This window comes from Notolepis coatsorum (assembly GCF_963971535.1).
Source record: "Notolepis coatsorum genome assembly, chromosome: 16".
NCBI classification, from domain to species: Eukaryota; Metazoa; Chordata; class Actinopteri; order Aulopiformes; family Paralepididae; genus Notolepis; species Notolepis coatsorum.
In genome coordinates this window covers 90,107,615-90,126,800 of record NC_140180.1, presented here as the reverse complement: position 1 = coordinate 90,126,800, position 19,186 = coordinate 90,107,615, and the positions used below count along the sequence as shown (strand labels likewise).

General features: G+C 46.1%; 1 protein-coding gene across 1 annotated transcript; it reads right to left on the bottom strand.

The window, feature by feature from the left end:
• Positions 1–6,178: 6,178 nt before the first annotated feature.
• Positions 6,179–19,045, bottom strand: LOC311242681 (exosome complex component RRP40-like; the record flags this gene model as incomplete). The annotated part of the gene is given in 5 exon segments (XM_084331682.1): positions 6,179–6,382; positions 6,567–6,589; positions 6,592–6,718; positions 7,139–7,288; positions 18,821–19,045. Coding segments are annotated over 5 exon segments (729 nt in total).
• Between the last annotated feature and the right edge of the window lie 141 nt (positions 19,046–19,186).

Below are 19,186 nucleotides of genomic sequence, written 5' to 3'. Positions count from 1 at the left end.
TCATTTGCTTTTCATTCTCTGTAGATAACACCCTCGATTTTCACCATGGCTCTCTGCTCATATTATTACAGCTGGCCTTCTCTCTCTGTGTCAAACTAGAAATGTTTACGTTTACGGATTCACTATCTGTTCGTTTTTATTTGGCTTAAAATCAAAACAACCGTGTGCACAGTGAACTCACATTTTTGATCGGAGCGCTGTTTCCCCTACAGCGCTGGCTTGCCTCCTGACCGCTCGACTCGCCGCTCTCCCAGGGCTGGCCGGCCTTGCTTCGATCATGATTCTCCCACACATTGATGACTGTTGTCCACTGTCGCCCCATTATTGAAAAAGTCTTTATCCGTTGTTCTTATCTCTTGCTTTCTGGCTGTCATCAACAACCAACTGTTCCCGTTGTTTTAATCTCTTGCAAATCCGGGTCCCAACGGCATCATCTGTTAGATTGTGATCAAACTGGCCAGTATCACGTCTTCGTCTGTTTGGCTCTCCATCCAATTCCTCTGCGTTGTGTACTTTTAATGGTCCTGACGTCTCCGATACTGGTAGATAAGATCCTTATCTTCCCCCATTAGTGCAATCCATAAACCATAATACTCCTCCACTTCCGTAAGAATTCGACACTTCGACAACGTGAGATACCTTGTGAGGAAAAGCGTTGTTTTATTTCTCTAAACAGAAACCTCATAATCAGATGTTATCAAATTGTATCGTCCTTGAAGAGTCTATTCTAATGATCTTTCGGTGTGTTCAGATTGTCCTTTTGTGATTCAGTCCAATAGTGTTCAGGCCTGTTCGTTAGCCTAAGACCATCCTCGTGGTAGCCGAAGCTACTGATGTTGTGGCATTCTTCCTCCCCCCCCCCCCCCCCCTCTCTCGTGATGAGAGGAGAGAAGGTCCTCTGTGTGATCTCAGTCCTACTCGCTCTCGGTCAGATTCTAGTCTGAGTCAGATTCTAGTCTGCCTTACACCCGGAAACACCGTTCGATTTATAGATGTTCGTCGTCGCAACGACGGCCCCGCCTTCTGGTTGTCATGCGACGTGTTGTCATGACAACTGCATAACCTTTAACACTAATAAACTCACGTTTCATTAAGATGAACCTCTCTCCCTCCTGCCCTGGGCCTACAGTACACTCTTATCAGTTTGTTCCTGCTAAGGAATGCAAAACATTGGGCTGGCTGCTAAACATTCTGCTGTGCTGGCTACTGCCTCTTCTTCTATCACCGTTTTCTAAAGCGAACCATGCACATTTCGATACCACCGTTTTAGCTGTGGTCACTCCCCCCAATCTATACATCACATACATTGAAAAAGCACCATTTTCTCTCATCAGGGTCCCCCATTTTCAATTCATAGTAACATTTATGACATACACAACATACATGACATCATGACATGTATGTCATGACAGTTATTTTTATTGATGTGTAGGAACCCTGAATACAAGGGGAAGACAACTCAAAATTTCCTGATGAAAATCTGTTGGTTAATTTACCACATAAATTAAATACCAAGTATACCAGCAAGCATTTAAAAACAAATGACCATATTCAGAATTATTATATTAATGGATAATAAGCCTTTGGGCTTTCTTGTGTTTTTATCCTATTCAGGGCATATCTGGCTGGAGAGGCCACTTGTATTATAGTAGTTATATCAATGTCTGTATGCAGTAAAACAACCGACTGTCAAATCGAAGAGGGCGCGGCTGGGTACCGCAGTGGACTAAGCACTCACCTGCCACCGCAGAGACTCTGGGATCGAATCCAGCTGTCAGCGGTACCTCCGACTTGGTCAGTCATCCCTACTAACACAATTGGCAGTGTTAGCGAGTGGGGTATGTCTCCTGGTCATTGTAAACTGTGACTCCTACTGGTCGGTCGGGGCGCCCGTTCAGCAGGGAGGGTATCTGGGGGAAATAGCGTTACGTTTCCCCCAGTGAAACTCCTCACTGTCAGGTTGGTGCGCGCAACGACCAGGAAGGGAATTGGGATGGGTGAAAATACAGAAAAAAGCCCAAAATATAAATAAATAAAATAATCAAAGAAAGTACAATGACAAGTACATTGAACTTGAGGTACTAAATTACTTTAAAGGGGAACTATTTTACTATTTATTTCACCATTTGGGCACTTTTACACAATTCCTGTGAGTCTATGGAACACCTCTGTAATTTTTTTTACAAAAAAATGCATTGTTTTGTATTTCTAATCAAGTCCTCAAAAACAGCATTTTTCTACCTCAAGATCTCGAGCCGTTTTGAGCCTGGGCTCAAACCACTGTGTGCAGCTCATCATGTACCTGATGCCGCACAGCCACATTATCATGCAGCGGTGTCTCTCTGACATCACAAATCATCACATTTTCAAATGACTCAGTTCAGTGAGGGTGAATATTGTGAGAGGAGAATTGGAAGAATGCGCCAATATGAGAATTAGAGACATAGATCATATTAATATAAGTTCACATAGCTAGGAAACAATGCTAAACACTGAAAAAGGCCATTTATAAGATAGTTCCCCTTTAATAATAAATAAATAAATGTCCTTTTCTCAATTCAAGTAAAAAATAAGGTCTGGAACGTGGAGGGTCCAAGGTCCACTCATCACAGCCTCACAAAACCCTGCTTATCAAATCAGAAATGGTTTTCGATCAAAATAAACTGGATACATTTCTTAATCAAATTAACCTACCTAAACTCTCAGTGGAAGACGCTAAACAGTTAGATACACCTATTACATTAGAGGGACTTAGGGAGGCTATATCTGAAATGCAAATTGGTAAGACTCCTGGTTGGGATGGATATCCCACCAGAACTGTACCTCTCATGTTGGGATGTAATTGGACCCCTATTACATGATATGATTTTATACTCAATCAAAGAGGGGAACTTCCCCAGGGACGTCAATATGGCACTCATATCTGTCCTCCTTAAAAAGGACAAAGAACCCACCGAATGTGGTAGTTATAGACCCGTCTCCTCGGAACCGATCTCAAGCTGTATGCTAAGGTACTAGCCATCAGACTTCAAAAGCATATGACATCTTTAGTTCATCCTGATCAGACTGGTTTCATAAAAGGCCGCCTGATCACGGATAATATAAGACGGTTACTACATGTATTAGACGCCAGCAAGGATGCCATTCCACCTACAGCTGTATTATCCTTGGATGCGATGAAAGCTTTTGATAGGTTGGAATGGTCTTATTTATGGGCAGTACTCTGAAGGATGGGGTTAGGAAACGGATTCATTAATATGATAAAAGTATTATACAAAGACCCATCGGCCATGATTATAACAGGTAAATTCACCTCCTCACTCTTTCCTGTGTTGCGCTCGTCCAGACAGGGTTGCCCTCTTTGTCACTGACTATTTGCTCTATCCTTAGAGCCTTTAGCACAGTATATAAGACAATCCCAATCCATAGAGCCAATCTCAATTAAGGGCACACAGCATCATATTAGTTTATATGCGGACGACGTAATATTGTTCATGCAAAACCCTACCACCTCACTGCCTCATCTTCTCAAGCTGATTGATGATTTTGGCAATCTATCAGGATTTAGGATAAACTGGCCAAAGTCGGCCTTCCTCCCACTTAATGTCTCTGCGAAGACTACAATCCTTCCAGGAAGTATACCAATGGTAGAACACTTTAGATGTCTTGGAGTTGAAATATTCCCTACTATATGCCAAACGGTGAAGTATAATTATACAAGACTCCAAGATAGGATCACAAATGACTTTGACAGGTGGTCAAAACTTAAAAACTCAGTACAGGCCCGAGTATCAATAGTTAAGATGGATGTTTTACCTAGAATCAACTTCTTTAGTTCAATGTTACCGTTACCCCCCCCCCCCCCCCCCCCCCTGCTGGTTACTGGAAAAAATTACACTCTACCGCATATAAATTTATTTGGAACAACAAACCTCCACGAATAAAAAGATCCACCGCACAGAGAAACAAAGCCGACAGAGGTTTAGCATTTCCAGACTTCTACCACTATTTTAAAGCATTCTCTTTAAGACCACTGATCACCTGGTTTGATTCTCAAGCATCTGTATCCTGGAGAACATTAGAAGAAAACATAGTGGCACCACATAGACTGCAGGATATAGTATACACCAAATTATCAATTAAGCAATGCGACTTGAAATTTGGTCCTCTTATTACACATATGATTCGGATATGGCGTGACACACAGAAAAAATTTACTAACCAACATAAATGGCATAGCCATTCTCCCCTATTCAATAACAATGCACTCCTTATTGCACAACGACCTATCAGATATCCCAAATGGGAAAAGCAGGGCATACATACATTGGGAGATATCTTCAACGAACGGGGTTTCTGTAGCTATCATGAAATTCATAACAAATTTAACCTCACCAGCTCCACTTATTATTTCTATATACAGTTATTAGCAACTTTGAAGGCTCATGGAGTCCCATTAAAGATACCACTTGAGCACCACAGATATCACAAATTCTTCTATGAAAGGGAGACATCGAGAGGCTTCGTATCAGACTTTTATCATCACTTACTTACGTCTTCGTATGGAATCCTCCCCTTAGACTCAGTCTGGAGGAGGGATATACCAGACTTGGAAGTAGACTTTGATTGGCAAGAAGTCTGGGCAAACGTTCGACTAGCGTCACGCAACCCGGATCATCAACAGATTAATCTTAATTATATTCATAGGACTTACCTGACTCCTATAAGATTGAACCGAATGGGGCTTAAACAAGACTCTCTATGCTCCTTGTGTCTAAGGGGTGATATCGGTACATTTATACATATGTATGGCCTACTGGGAATGCCCCCCTGTTAAGATATTCTGGGAAGAAGTAACCACGCAATTATCAGAATTTTTTTTTCTGACCATACCTGTACTGCCTTCATATTGTTGTTGAATGATGTTTCTCAGTTAGCAGCCTCTATACAGCTAAAGAGACACATTTTGTCCGGTCTTACGGCTGCTAAAAAGTTGATAGCATCACGCTGGATTCAACTGGATAAAATGTGCCTGAAGGTATGGGTTCTTACCTATCTCGATGTGATATATCTAGAGATATCTACAGCAAGAATTTTAGGTGTCAATGAAGCCAGCATTGCAATCTGGTTAGAAGTGGTGGAGAGAATAAAGGTTAGCATATGAATTGTAATCCTTGGTTAGAAACGAAATAATGGATGGATTATCCAAGGGGGGTCCTGAGGGGGGGGAAGAAGAGCGAGCAAGAGCATGTATGTATTGTATTGTATTGCAAGTATTATGTATATATCTCGTAAACTACATTTATATTGATTCAAATACTGGAATGTATAATCCTGTGATTTATTGTGGATATTCACTGTTAATGCTTGTGTGTCTAGTTTTATGTCATGTCAAAAAAATTATAAAAAAATGTGTTTATGTTTAGAAGGACATGTGACTTTAAACACATTTTTCTGTTTGGTCACCTTAAGTCGTAGCAGTATACATGTTACACGTCACCCCAACATCTTTTGAAATACACGTATTTGCCACCATCCCCAGAGTCAGATGAGAACATTGAAATAAATTTGATCTCTATTGTATTTCTTCACTTTTGATGGAGTTAGGCTAGCTGCTCCCAGTCCGTGTGCTAAGCTAGGCTAGCTGCTCCCAGTCCTTGTGCTAAGCTAGGCTAGTATGCTCCTTGACCTCTCTCTGGGGCTATTGGATGAACACAGAGATTAAACTGATATCAGTCTTCTTGCCTGGCTCCGGGGAAGATGGATAATAATAAGTGTATTTTACCAAAATGTTGGAGTGTTTCCTTTAATGCAAAGTCGTCTATACAGGAGAGAAACCCTATTGTTGCAAAGTCTGTGGCAAAGCGTTCACTCGGTTGGGGAATTTTAAACATCACACGACGACCCACACATGAGAAATGGGCGTGTCAAGTTTGTCACAAAGCGTTTTCTCAGAAAAGTAACTTGAAGACTCATGTGATAAAACACACGGAGAGTGAGGCAGAACAGCTGCAGCACCTGTGGACAGACAGGCACCCTGGCAAGCAGCACGTTGAATAAAAAAACAATTATAGGCTGATAGATGAAGTCATTTTGATTTATTACAAAATAAAACACAATAGGACGTAGAAAAAAAGATAAAGAAGAAGAGAGAGATTGTCCATTTCAAATGTGAAATCTACAGTGAACCGTCGGACACCTTCCTAAAGAGGGCGTGTCGTTGCTGGGCGGTCATGTTCTCACAGCTCTCCAGGAGGTTGGCCACGATTAGAGTCTGCTGGATGCTGTTGGCCTTGACCCACACCCGGCCATTCATGCCCACAACCAGCTCCGAGGGAAACAGCTTCTCCAGGTCCCTCATGATCTCACGGGTGCCAACAGCCTGGATAGTGAACAGGGGTGGGAAGATTACTTCCACAAGGTTTTTAGTGTACATCAACGTGGAACATGTGTTACAAAGTAACAACATTACTGTAATCACATTACCAGTCTCTTAGGTATGTCTACACTACAGAAGACTAGAGACAGAGACCAGTCTCTTGGGTATGTCTAGTTGTCTACATTACATACCTGCGCACCAGTCCCAGGTCTTGAAGAGAAGCCCCCCGGCTCCAAACACGCCCATGCCGTTGGCTCGTCCACAGCTGTCAATACAAGCCAGCTCTGGTTCCATGTCCTTATTGGCTATAATGAACTGAGAGTAAACCAGGTCCCCCACCTTCATTAGACACCACACACACACACACACACACACACACACACACACACACACACACACACACACACACACACACACACACACACACACACACACACACACACACACACACACACACACACACACACACACACACACACACACACACACACACACACACACACACACACACACACACACACACACACACACACTATTGAAATATGACAATGAACACACAAAATATTGAAATATGACAATGAGTCCATTGACAGACATAGATGTGAAGAACCTAGACCGGCAATGTTAGCCACTCTGCCCCTTGTGGCAGCTCACGGGCAATGGCACTTTGTATAAGATCAGTTCAATGTGTCATGTGAAAAGTTGATGAGATCACATGGCCTCAGCTCCACAGCTTAAGAAGCCAGATATCACACCAACCTGCACGTTGGGTCTGTTCCTCTTGGTGGCTCCCTCGAAGGCCAGGTAGGACAGCGACGCTTGTTCACTTCCGCCCACATCCACCTTGAAGATGTCGCCTGATTTGGCAGTTATTATGCCAATCACACTCTCACCTTTAGCTGGGACATACTGGTGAGGAGAGAGAGAGACACACGGTACGGTCAGGGATGACAAAACATACTAAAGCTTTTCTGCTCTCTGTGTTTATTATTCAGAACCACCTGTTAACACACCTCAGAGTCTCCTGCATGGGAAACCAACCATCTACCACTCAGCCTAAAGGAACCCCATAGTGGGACATATTGGGCTTACTAGGTTCAGGCCAAGGGACATATTGGGCTTACTAGGCTTCAGACAAAAGGACATATTGGGCTTACTAGGATTCAGACAGGGCTACTCTGTTACAGGAGTGGTACAAAAAAAGTGCTCAGAATATTGTTTTATTACTAAGAGATTGGCTGAGCTGAGCAGCTCCTGTTACTTAGGTTTCAGTTTTTTTTCTCATGGGGTCAGGGATTTGCATGAGAGTTATGGATTTAAAAAGGGTCTGACTGACCTTTTTTTTTTTAAATTATTATTGATATTTTTGCACAAATCTTTCCAATATTCACAAGACATCTTTCCACAGCATAATATGCAACATCCAAGATTTGTCTTTTTCTTTTTCGTAACATCATACAAAACATACAAAAGCCTCATACAAACACATTAACAACTGACATGGAAATTAAAAAAACATTACTATACATTGTGCATATATATCCCTGATGCACATACGTTACATATAGACCGATCTACCTGCGAGCAGGTATGTGTGTATGTCTCATACGTGTGTGTGTGTGCATCTCAGGTACGTGACTGTAATCCTACCTTCTGTGTGTGTCTCGTATCCATGTGCGTCTCTGCCACCTGTGTGAGTGTATATCTCAGGTGTGTATATGCATGTGCGTCTCAGCTATGTATGTGTGTGTCCCCTATGTATGTGTATATCCCCTATATGTGTAAGTGAGAGCTTATGCTTCAAATATGTGTAAGTACGTGTGTGTATGCCTGTTCCCTACAAGTGAGTATATGCGTGTATGTGTGCCTCTGGCATGTATATCTCAGCCTTGTGCATATGAGTGTGTGTAATTCAGTTATGTACACATACGAGTATGTGTGTCCTAGACATGCGTATGCGGCTAGATATGCGCATGTGAGAGTGTGATAGAGAAAGTGGCCATTCCATAGATACACCATCCGGACATACAATCTATGCATATACATATATAATACAATATAAAGTATAGGTACCATCACGTCAGATCCCATTTTTCACATTCATCTTTGATAATACTGAAACCCCACCTTAATCATTCGTCCCCAGACCGTTCAGTCAGGTGTAGAAAACTGTCCCATACCTCAGCAAAGATATCCTCTCTCCCTGCAACTCTATATGTTACCCTTTCATATGATGCTGTCCGGAACATTAGTTCCATCCATTCTTTAAAAGTAATATCAATGGGTGATTTCCAATGTCGTGAGGCAATTCTACACCCTGATAGCATGGCCATTCTATACCACATTCCCTGGTATTTAGGTAGTTTAATCTCTTTCGGTACTATACCCAAAACACATGCCATTGGGGAATTATTCACCTTTACATTCAAAACTTTACTTAGGAACATCACAATTTGATCTCACATTTTCCTGACTTTCTCACATTCGTATTGACTGACCCTTTTTCAATGGACAGTCATGTGGCTATGAAACCAATCCATGCTAGACGAAAGAAAATATAGTTCCTCTTTCCAATCTGTGCAATTCTTACAGATCACGTTTGGTGAAACAGACTAGCTTATTACTTGGCCTATGCTCTCACTTTAGAGCATCATTACATCAAAGACACAGAATCCTCACAACATTAAAAGGGAGGTGGGGTTGTTTACATTTGTAGAGCCTGTAATTAGTTTACAAAACATATTTACGACAGTTGTAGGCTAATTCTTAGAATTAATTATATATCATGTTATACAGTTTTGGCACTGTATTGCTTTCCATCTTAAAAAAAATTATAAAAAAAATGCTGCTGATGACAGAACACACATAATTTCAGATGAGTTTTTTTAACAAATCTAAAAATATCAATGAACTGGGTAGAATCATTATTGTATTATCAGTTGGCAATATAGAGTGACACGATTATTACTTTAAAACACTGGCTAGACTTGTTTATTATCAGTGTATTCATACTTGTAACACTGTATACTGAACACTGTACATACATAACTAGCTTAGCATAATTGACTCATACTCACATAATGTCATACTGTATACTGCAACACACTTTACTGCTCTGTCTTTTGCAATTCATTTCTCTGTCCTTGTACAATGGCTGTTACGAAGGATCAGATTAAACCGAATATATATATTTATTGATTGATATATATTGCATAATATTTGTATATCGTTTGATATCCCTTGTGTATTCCTTGTACATATACACAGAATATCCCTTTAACCTAGTACAGACCATAATATTTCGTTCTCCTATTGGACAGCGGTCCCTTAGGCGCCATTGCCATACCCCCAGGGTCTAGTTCAAAGTCACCGTCAAAGACATGCCTAGGCATGAACGGCTCTGCGCAAGGATACGAGACAGGAATAGGGCTGGTACTAGTTTGTTCACCTAACGTATAAATACGGCGCAGGTGAATACAGAAGTTAAGTTACCCAATAAGTTGAAGCCTCACCCACGATACAACGTGCGGTGAAGTATGGCCTGTTTGGCCCCAAATAGAGCATTGAGACCGCGTGCGAATTAATAACTGAAGTATCAGAGTTTAACGCTGTACCGTCGAGTTCGACCTATTCTATTAATTCAGTAATAGTCTATTTATGTATAGTGTATCGTACCGGCTACCGTTCTACAGTGACCAGCATCACCAACGTTTCCTCGTACCAGCTAGTGTGCTTATCCAGGCTGGGCAGCTTACCCTGGCGCCTTCACCCGAGGAGCCCTAGACGAGGACCGTGTGGACATGTACACTGGATAACCTACCCGACGACTACATAGCCCTTTTCGGCTGGATTATATTTGCTTTGGTCCTGTAATTGATGGAGCGGAGAATCGTCTACACCCACAATTGTGTGGGATTTACCCTGTGAGGAGCAACGTCGAGCCCGCCTCTCAGAAGCCTGAGGCTGGCTAGCTTTCTTCCATGCGGAGCTGCATGCCACGGAGAACAGCTGTTATTCGTCTGCGGATCAAGAGATTATTGCACCGTCTCCTGTACTTGGAGTCTCTCTATTCATCGTTGACCCAGACTCTACTACCGACAAATCCTCTCCCCTTGCTGGCTTACAACCGGAGGGACCCTACCAGTATCTCCCGCTGCCTTACTAGTGTACCATAGATATAATTCCTAAGATACAGGTGGTATTCATTATCTCCTGCGTAATATGATAATGGACTTACGTTATTGATTTGCTCACGCACATTATTTCGCCTTATAAGCGCAACCCTACGTAAAGTATTGTTATATACTATCATTGCTGCTAATAAATATTCTTAAACCCAGTTTTGTGTGGAACCGTGTCATTGTGGGAAGTGTTCATCTAATATACCTGTGTACTGTATGGCCAGTAGTAATGTACATAAGACAGTAGTGGTTTAATGATACCATACTTATATAATACAGTCAGGGAATTGTACCCCTCAGTTACAATTGGTCCTTCGAGCCGGAGGGTAACTAGCGTAATATTAATATAGTAGTATTAATATTGACATGGCCAATGATGAACACTCCACAAAACGGTTCTCCTAAAATAGATCGCCCGCAGCGTAGACGGCAGACACCTCAGTACTTAGAGGATTACGTTGCCAGTATACTACCTAGCTTTCTACAGACGTTAAACGCGGAAAAAGTAGATAGTAAAATTATGTCCAACCCTACCGACCAGGCTACCCCGCCAGTAGAGACCCTAGTGGGTTCTAACGTAACTGACCAAGCTCACGGTGGGGACCAGGAGGGACCTGACATGACTTTACCCCCCGCCAACGTCGAAGAGGTAGTCCCCGGAGAGCTCCAGGATAAAGAAAGCTCTCCAGGGATGGAACCCGACCCACCACAAGAAGAGACACGCACCCAGGAGATGGATCTCCTCGGTACGCGACAGGAGAACGGATCTCCAACGAGTACTACCAGAAGCCGATCACCTCAACTAGCGTCTTCCCCCAGCGAGGCGGACAAGATGCTGGCGCAGGCCTTTATCGCCAGCCTGGCAGCCTCAACCGAGCGCGATCGACTCCAAGCACAGACGCTTAGCGAGCGCGAACATTCTTCCATGGAAAGAGAACGCCTTCAAGCGCAGCAACGGAGTGACGAAGACCGCATACGCCTAGAGATTAGACGCCTCCAGACGGAAGAGAATATGGGAAGAGACCGCGCCGAAGCCCAGCGCGCCGCCGCCGAAGCCCAGCGCGCCGCCGTCGGTGCCCAACGCGAAGCAGAGCGCAACCTCGCTCTCACCAAGCGCGAAGCCGAGCGCGACCGATTACAAGCGCAGATAATGGAGCAGTTGATTACCAGGGTAACCCCCCCTCCCTCCGCACGGGGCTCCAGGGCCTCGTCAAGACAAGGGTCTAGGGCACCATCCCCTACCCGATCAAGCGACCCTGAGCCCGGCCAACAGAGAGAGCCTATACCCCTCTCCGAACCCCTTTCCCGACCGGTCCAAGCGAGACCCAGCAACAGGGAAGAACCGGCCTATACCGCGGAGAGGCTAAATAGAAGACTACAGGACCTAGATGACCTGCCAGAGGAAGAAGAAGAGGGAGAGGAGGAGAGTCAAGCCCAACAGCATCACCGTACTCCACAGGACCAGGAGGTCCAGTACAGCCCAGACTTTACCCCCGCGGCTCTGCGCTACAGACCCCCGACTCAATTCACGGGTGAGCTTGACGCACGACCAGCCCAGAGGAACAGCACCTGGGTACGCGGGCCTTGGTACCCGGCAGGTACCAGCCCATCACGACACGTAAGAGGAGACTCGCCCAGGAGGCCTCTCCTCCAACGCTCACCGATGTGCCAGCCATCCATGGCATCGTACCTTGGCACACCGACGTTCCCGGACTTCACACACGAGAACAGAGCACAGTACACAGAGCTACGAATGTGCTTAGAGACAATGATGTCCGATGTAACTGATGAACCGTACAAGTATGCTATCCTACTCAAGCACCTCAAGGTGCCCCGAGCGCACAATATAGCACTGGCATATTCCACCTCTACTACCCCATACACCGCGGCTCTAGCAGCACTCGACCAACGATATGGACGCATATGGGACTACGTAATACAAGAGATAAGGAATATTGACCGTCTACCCCCAGCCACAGACAATCGCTCACTAGATGACCTGTCTATCAAGGTACAATCCCTGGTAGGGATGCTGGGGGTGCAAAAGGAAAAGGGTATGCACGAACTGTACGCGAACTCTAATGTTGAGAGGATTTTAGAGAAGCTTCCGCCCGCCCGACAAGAGCGCTTCAGGTGGCAAAGAGACCACCGTGATCCTAACGGTCCCGAGCCATCCCTCCTAGACCTAGCCGACTTCCTGGCGAGAGAAGTCAACAGCCTACAGTTGGATACGTTCGTGCGGAGCACCCCAAGCTCCAGAGAGGGACCTAGGAGAGCAAACGATGGCCGCAGGCTGGTGACCGTCATGCACCAAGCCGAATCAGTACCGAGCAACAAGAACCACAGTACCCCCTCGATGAAAGAGAAGTGGAAGATTGTATGCCCGTACTGCGAAAAGGAACACTGGCTGTCACACTGTGACACGTTCAAGAAGATGACCGCCGACGAGGTGAGTCAATGGATAAAGTCCAACCGACGCTGTTACCGATGTGCGCGCAGTCACATGGCAGCCGATTGCCGCTTAAAGAAGAGGTGTAGTCGGTGTGACGGAGCCCACTTGGACGTCCTACATGACAGTAACAGAAGAAAGCCTGCACCCTCAAGCAGCACAAAGGCAAGTGTTATGTACATTGACCCCGCCAGCAGCGGGGGCGCCCGGGTGCTCTTGAAGGTGGTCCGAATAACATTGAGTTACGAAGACAAGGTCATGGACACCTACGCCGTCCTTGACGACGGGTCAGAGAAGACCCTTCTCCTCGCGTCCGCTGCGGCCCAGCTGGGGCTGCGGGGGAGCGAAGAAACGATGACGATTCGGACAATAAGAAGAGACCTGAAGGCGATAAAGGGCGAGAATGTCTCCTTCACTATCGCAGCAAGCGGGCAGCCAGAGAGACGGTATAGGATCACTAACGCTTTCACCAGCCAAGACATAGGCCTGTCGCAGTACACCTACCCCATCGCCAAGCTGATGGATAAATATGTGCACCTGCGTCAACTACCTATACCGCTCATAGACGGTGCCACCCCGACCCTGCTGATAGGATCCGACCATGCACACCTCATCGTCCCGATGGACCGGGTCCACACTGGGCCCAGAGGCTGTCCTGCAGCAGTCGAGACCCGCCTAGGATGGACACTACAAGGCCCCCTCTCTAGGTCTACGAACCGAACAGCAGCCACTAGCTGCCTCCACTCCAGAGTGACAGAAGAAGACACCACCCTCCTACAGCACGTCGAGAGGCTATGGACACTAGAGACAATGCCCTTTAAGAACGAAAAGAAACACATTCGTTCCAAGGAAGACATTTATGCCATAGCCCTCCTCGAGCGGGGGACAAAGAGAGTCAAAGTCAACGGAGTGATGAGATACGCAACTCCACTCCTGAGGCGAGAGGGTATGCCTACCTTCCACGCCCCAAAAGAAGCGACGGAGCGGTATCTATTGAACACAGAGCGGCGCCTAGCCAGAGACCCCGCTCAAGCTACTGTGTACCGCGCTGAGATTGACAAGCTAATCACAGCGGGACACATAAAGAAAATTGACATTAAAGAGGCCGATCAGACGACCGAATCATGGTACGTGCCGCACCACAAAGTCCACCACAACGGCAAGGATCGTATTGTGTTCAACTGCAGCTACCAGATCGGATCACAAAATCTGAATAAAGAGCTCTTGCCCGGCCCAACACTCGGCCCCTCTCTACTAGGTGTGTTACTACGTTTCCGCCAAGACAAGGTGGCCATCAGCGGCGACATCAAAGGGATGTTCCTGCAGGTGTGACTAGTGGAGGAGGACAAGCCCCTGCTGCGGTTCTTATGGAGAGAGAGGATCGGGGACGAGCAACCATCCATCTATCAATGGGAAGTCCTCCCTTTCGGAACCACATGCAGCCCATGCTGTGCTACGTTTGCACTGCAAAAACACGTCGCCGAGGACTCAGCAGCTGATGAAGAGGTCCGACAAAGTGTAGGAAATAGTTTCTACGTGGACAACTGTCTGCAAAGCGTCTCGACGCCAGAAGAAGCCAAGGCCCTCCTACTCAAGCTCCGCGCCTCCCTGATCAAAGGCGGCTTTGATCTCCGGCAGTGGGCCAGCAGCGACCCTCAAGTATTGCGCAGCCTCTCCCCCGAGGACAAGGCAGCAAGCAGCGAGACCTGGATGGCGACCATCCCAGGAGAAGCCCAAGAAATGACATTAGGACTAGTCTGGCGCTTCAAAACAGACTCGCTCCATTATAAACACACACCCCTGACCAAGGAGCAGGGAAGGTCGACTGCACTACCGACCACAAGACGGAGTGTATACAGAACACTCGCCAGACAATATGACCCGTTGGGATGTATTCTACCTTACACCACCAGGGCAAAGATGATTGTAAGAGCGTTATGGGACAAGGACCAGGGCTGGGACGACCCCATACCCGAACACCTTGCCTCAACATGGAGAGAGTGGGAGACAGAACTCAGCTCACTCCCAGGTGTCAACATACGCCGCAGCTACTTCCCACCCACAGTGAGGCCGGAGACGTGCCAGATGGACCTGCACGTCTTCAGCGACGCCTCCGAAGTAGCCTACGGCTCGGTGGCCTACTTGCGTGCCCGAGAGGAGGGAGGAGAAATACATACTGCCTTCATCCTGGCTCGCTCAAGAATAGCCCCCCGCAAGCAACAATCTATCCCGCGTCTAGAGCTCTGCGCAGCCCTAGCAGGAGCGCAACTCACCACGTTAATCCAACGTGAACTCACCATTCCGGTGCAAAGAACAATCCTGTGGTCAGACTCCATGACCGTACTCACATGGATCCAGTCTGATTCGTGTAGATACAAGGTCTTCGTGGGAGTCAGAATCACAGAGATCCAAGATTTAACAGAAGCAGCAAACTGGAGGTATGTGGACACAAAACACAACCCAGCTGTCGTCATCACCCGGGGAATGTCCCTGGATGACCTCACCCGTCACAATCTATATAGTGACGGGCCCGAGTTCCTCAAGCTCCCGGAAGAAGAGTGGCCTACACCCACCCCACGGGAGGCGAGTGAAGAGGAGGCAGAGAAGAAGAAATCTATGTTCTGTGGGTTGACACACACACTCGTCCCCACAGACCCCAACATAGACGACTGCCTCACCCTTGAGAGTGCGCAGCTAAAGACATTCCTGTGGCACCACCCAGAGGTTCAGCCCACTACTGACATTACTGCAGCTAACTACGAAGAAGCAGAACTCCTTCTGCTACAGCGAGCCCAGAGAGACTCGTTCCCCGACGAGCTAGACTGTCTACAGGGATCAAAGCCAGTCCCGTCAGACAGCAGATTGCTCCACTTAGCCCCTGAGAGCGACGCCCATAATCTCATCAGAGTGGGTGGTCGTCTGAGGAGAGCCCCAGACTTACCGGATGACGTCAAGTACCCGATAGTCTTAAACAGCCGACACAAGGTCACAGAGCTTATCATAAAGAAATACGACGAGGACGTGCACCACGCCGGGGCAGAGAGAGTCTTCGCGGAGATCAGACGTCGTTATTGGATACTGCAAGGGAGAGAAGCAGTACGACGCTTCCAGCGGACTTGTCTAGACTGTCGTAAATGGCGAGCACAGCCCAGTATACCCCGGATGGCTGACCTACCCCCCTGTCGCCTCCGACTCGGCGACAAGCCTTTTCACTCCACCGGTATGGACTGTTTCGGCCCGCTGTATGTAAAGAAAGGAAGAGGGACTGAGAAGCGGTGTGGTATTGTATTCAAATGCATGACCACCCGAGCGATACACATAGAACTCCTTCCAACCATGAGCACAGACTCATTCCTTATGGCCTTCCGGAGATTCACATCGCGGAAAGGGAAACCGTCTATATTATTGTTTGATCATGGGACAAACTTCAAAGGCGGAGAAAGAGAGCTGAGAGAGAGCTTCCAAGCTATGGGCCCAGAACTTAAGACCCACCTCGCTCCATATCAGATTGATTTCCAGTTTAATCCCCCGAATGCACCTCACTTCGGTGGAACTTGGGAACGAGAAGTACGTTCAATAAAGACAGCCCTGTACGCCGTGCTTGGGGCCCAGACCGTGGCGGAAGAAGTCCTCACGACAGTCCTCACGGAGATCGAGGGAGTATTGAACTCAAAGCCCCTCGGTTACGTCTCAAGTGATGTAGCAGATGTCGACCCAGTCACCCCCAACACTCTCTTGATGGGGCGGCTGGACCCCGCGCTACCACAGACAGTGTACAGGCCTGAAGAAGCGAACGGCCGAAGAATGTGGAGGTACAGTCAAGTATTGGCTGACAAGTTTTGGAACAGTTTCCTACTCCACTATCTACCGTCTCTACAGACCCGCCAGAAATGGGTGAAAGAAAGAGACAATTTGACAGAAGGAACAGTCGTCATGATTATCGACCAGTCACTACCCCGAGCTATGTGGCCTGCCGGCCGCGTAAGCAAAGTGATCACTGGTGCCGACGGAAAGGTCAGAGCGGCAGAAGTGCTCGTCCAAGGGCGGACATACACCCGGCCCGTGGCGAGGCTGATAGAGTTGCCAAGGCTCCCCGACACTCTTGATGACGACCATGACCCCCTGACTTTGTGAACTGCCTACCCTCACAACAGACATTGAGTAGTGGACAGTGCGGTTAATCTGTCTCTGCTTATCTAATTAGGTGGGACTAATTAGGAGGTGGCTGTTACGAAGGATCAGATTAAACCGAATATATATATTTATTGATTGATATATATTGCATAATATTTGTATATCGTTTGATATCCCTTGTGTATTCCTTGTACATATACACGGAATATCCCTTTAACCTAGTACAGACCATAATATTTCGTTCTCCTATTGGACAGCGGTCCCTTAGGCGCCATTGCCATACCCCCAGGGTCTAGTTCAAAGTCACCGTCAAAGACATGCCTAGGCATGAACGGCTCTGCGCAAGGATACGAGACAGGAATAGGGCTGGTACTAGTTTGTTCACCTAATGTATAAATACGGCGCAGGTGAATACAGAAGTTAAGTTACCCAATAAGTTGAAGCCTCACCCACGATACAACGTGCGGTGAAGTATGGCCTGTTTGGCCCCAAATAGAGCATTGAGACCGCGTGCGAATTAATAACTGAAGTATCAGAGTTTAACGCTGTACCGTCGAGTTCGACCTATTCTATTAATTCAGTAATAGTCTATTTATGTATAGTGTATCGTACCGGCTACCGTTCTACAGTGACCAGCATCACCAACGTTTCCTCGTACCAGCTAGTGTGCTTATCCAGGCTGGGCAGCTTACCCTGGCGCCTTCACCCGAGGAGCCCTAGATGTACACTGGATAACCTACCCGACGACTACATAGCCCTTTTCGGCTGGATTATATTTGCTTTGGTCCTGTAATTGATGGAGCGGAGAATCGTCTACACCCACAATTGTGTGGGATTTACCCTGTGAGGAGCAACGTCGAGCCCGCCTCTCAGAAGCCTGAGGCTGGCTAGCTTTCTTCCATGCGGAGCTGCATGCCACGGAGAACAGCTGTTATTCGTCTGCGGATCAAGAGATTATTGCACCGTCTCCTGTACTTGGAGTCTCTCTATTCATCGTTGACCCAGACTCTACTACCGACAAATCCTCTCCCCTTGCTGGCTTACAACCGGAGGGACCCTACCAGTATCTCCCGCTGCCTTACTAGTGTACCATAGATATAACTCCTAAGATACAGGTGGTATTCATTATCTCCTGCGTAATATGATAATGGACTTACGTTATTGATTTGCTCACGCACATTCTTTCGCCTTATAAGCGCAACCCTACGTAAAGTATTGTTATATACTATCATTGCTGCTAATAAATATTCTTAAACCCAGTTTTGTGTGGAACCGTGTCATTGTGGGAAGTGTTCATCTAATATACCTGTGTACTGTATGGCCAGTAGTAATGTACATAAGACAGTAGTGGTTTAATGATACCATACTTATATAATACAGTCAGGGAATTGTACCCCTCAGTTACAATGGCAATACATTTAATCTAATCTAAATAACCACAGTAAAACACTAAAGTAACGTTAGTCCTTTAGCTTCAAACAAAAATGTTCCAGGGACACAAAATCCGTTTATTCAGTCGTGAAAATATACATAGGGATACAATTTAATGTATATTTTATGTATTCTGGCAAGCCAGAAAGATCCTCTATTATTCCAAAAGCATAGTTAGTGCACATGTAAAACAAAATACTGGAAAGTTTGGTTTGCTTGCTACGTATGTTGTTAAATGATGTTTACCCGTCTTTGTTGTGAATCTATCCAGTACATGTTCGGCTGTTTGTGTCGGAGTATTCCACTTTTGCACAGAATTACTTTGTCTCCATTCCTCCTCAATCCCGGACCACAAATTAGTTTATCCGGCTTAACAGTTTCGATTATCGACAATGTTTCGGGTGTTTCGAAAGAAAATACATCTCCTGGCAATAATACTTCCCCAACCTTAGCTTTAAAACACGAATACATGACTTTCTCGTTTCGGGTAAGTTACAGACACACACGATCAAACGTGTGTTAGCGGGGGATACATATTAATGTAACACAGGAAGTCCAACTTGGCTGTGGCATGAATTTCCGTAGCCTATGTTTGCGAAGACGCTCTCTGAT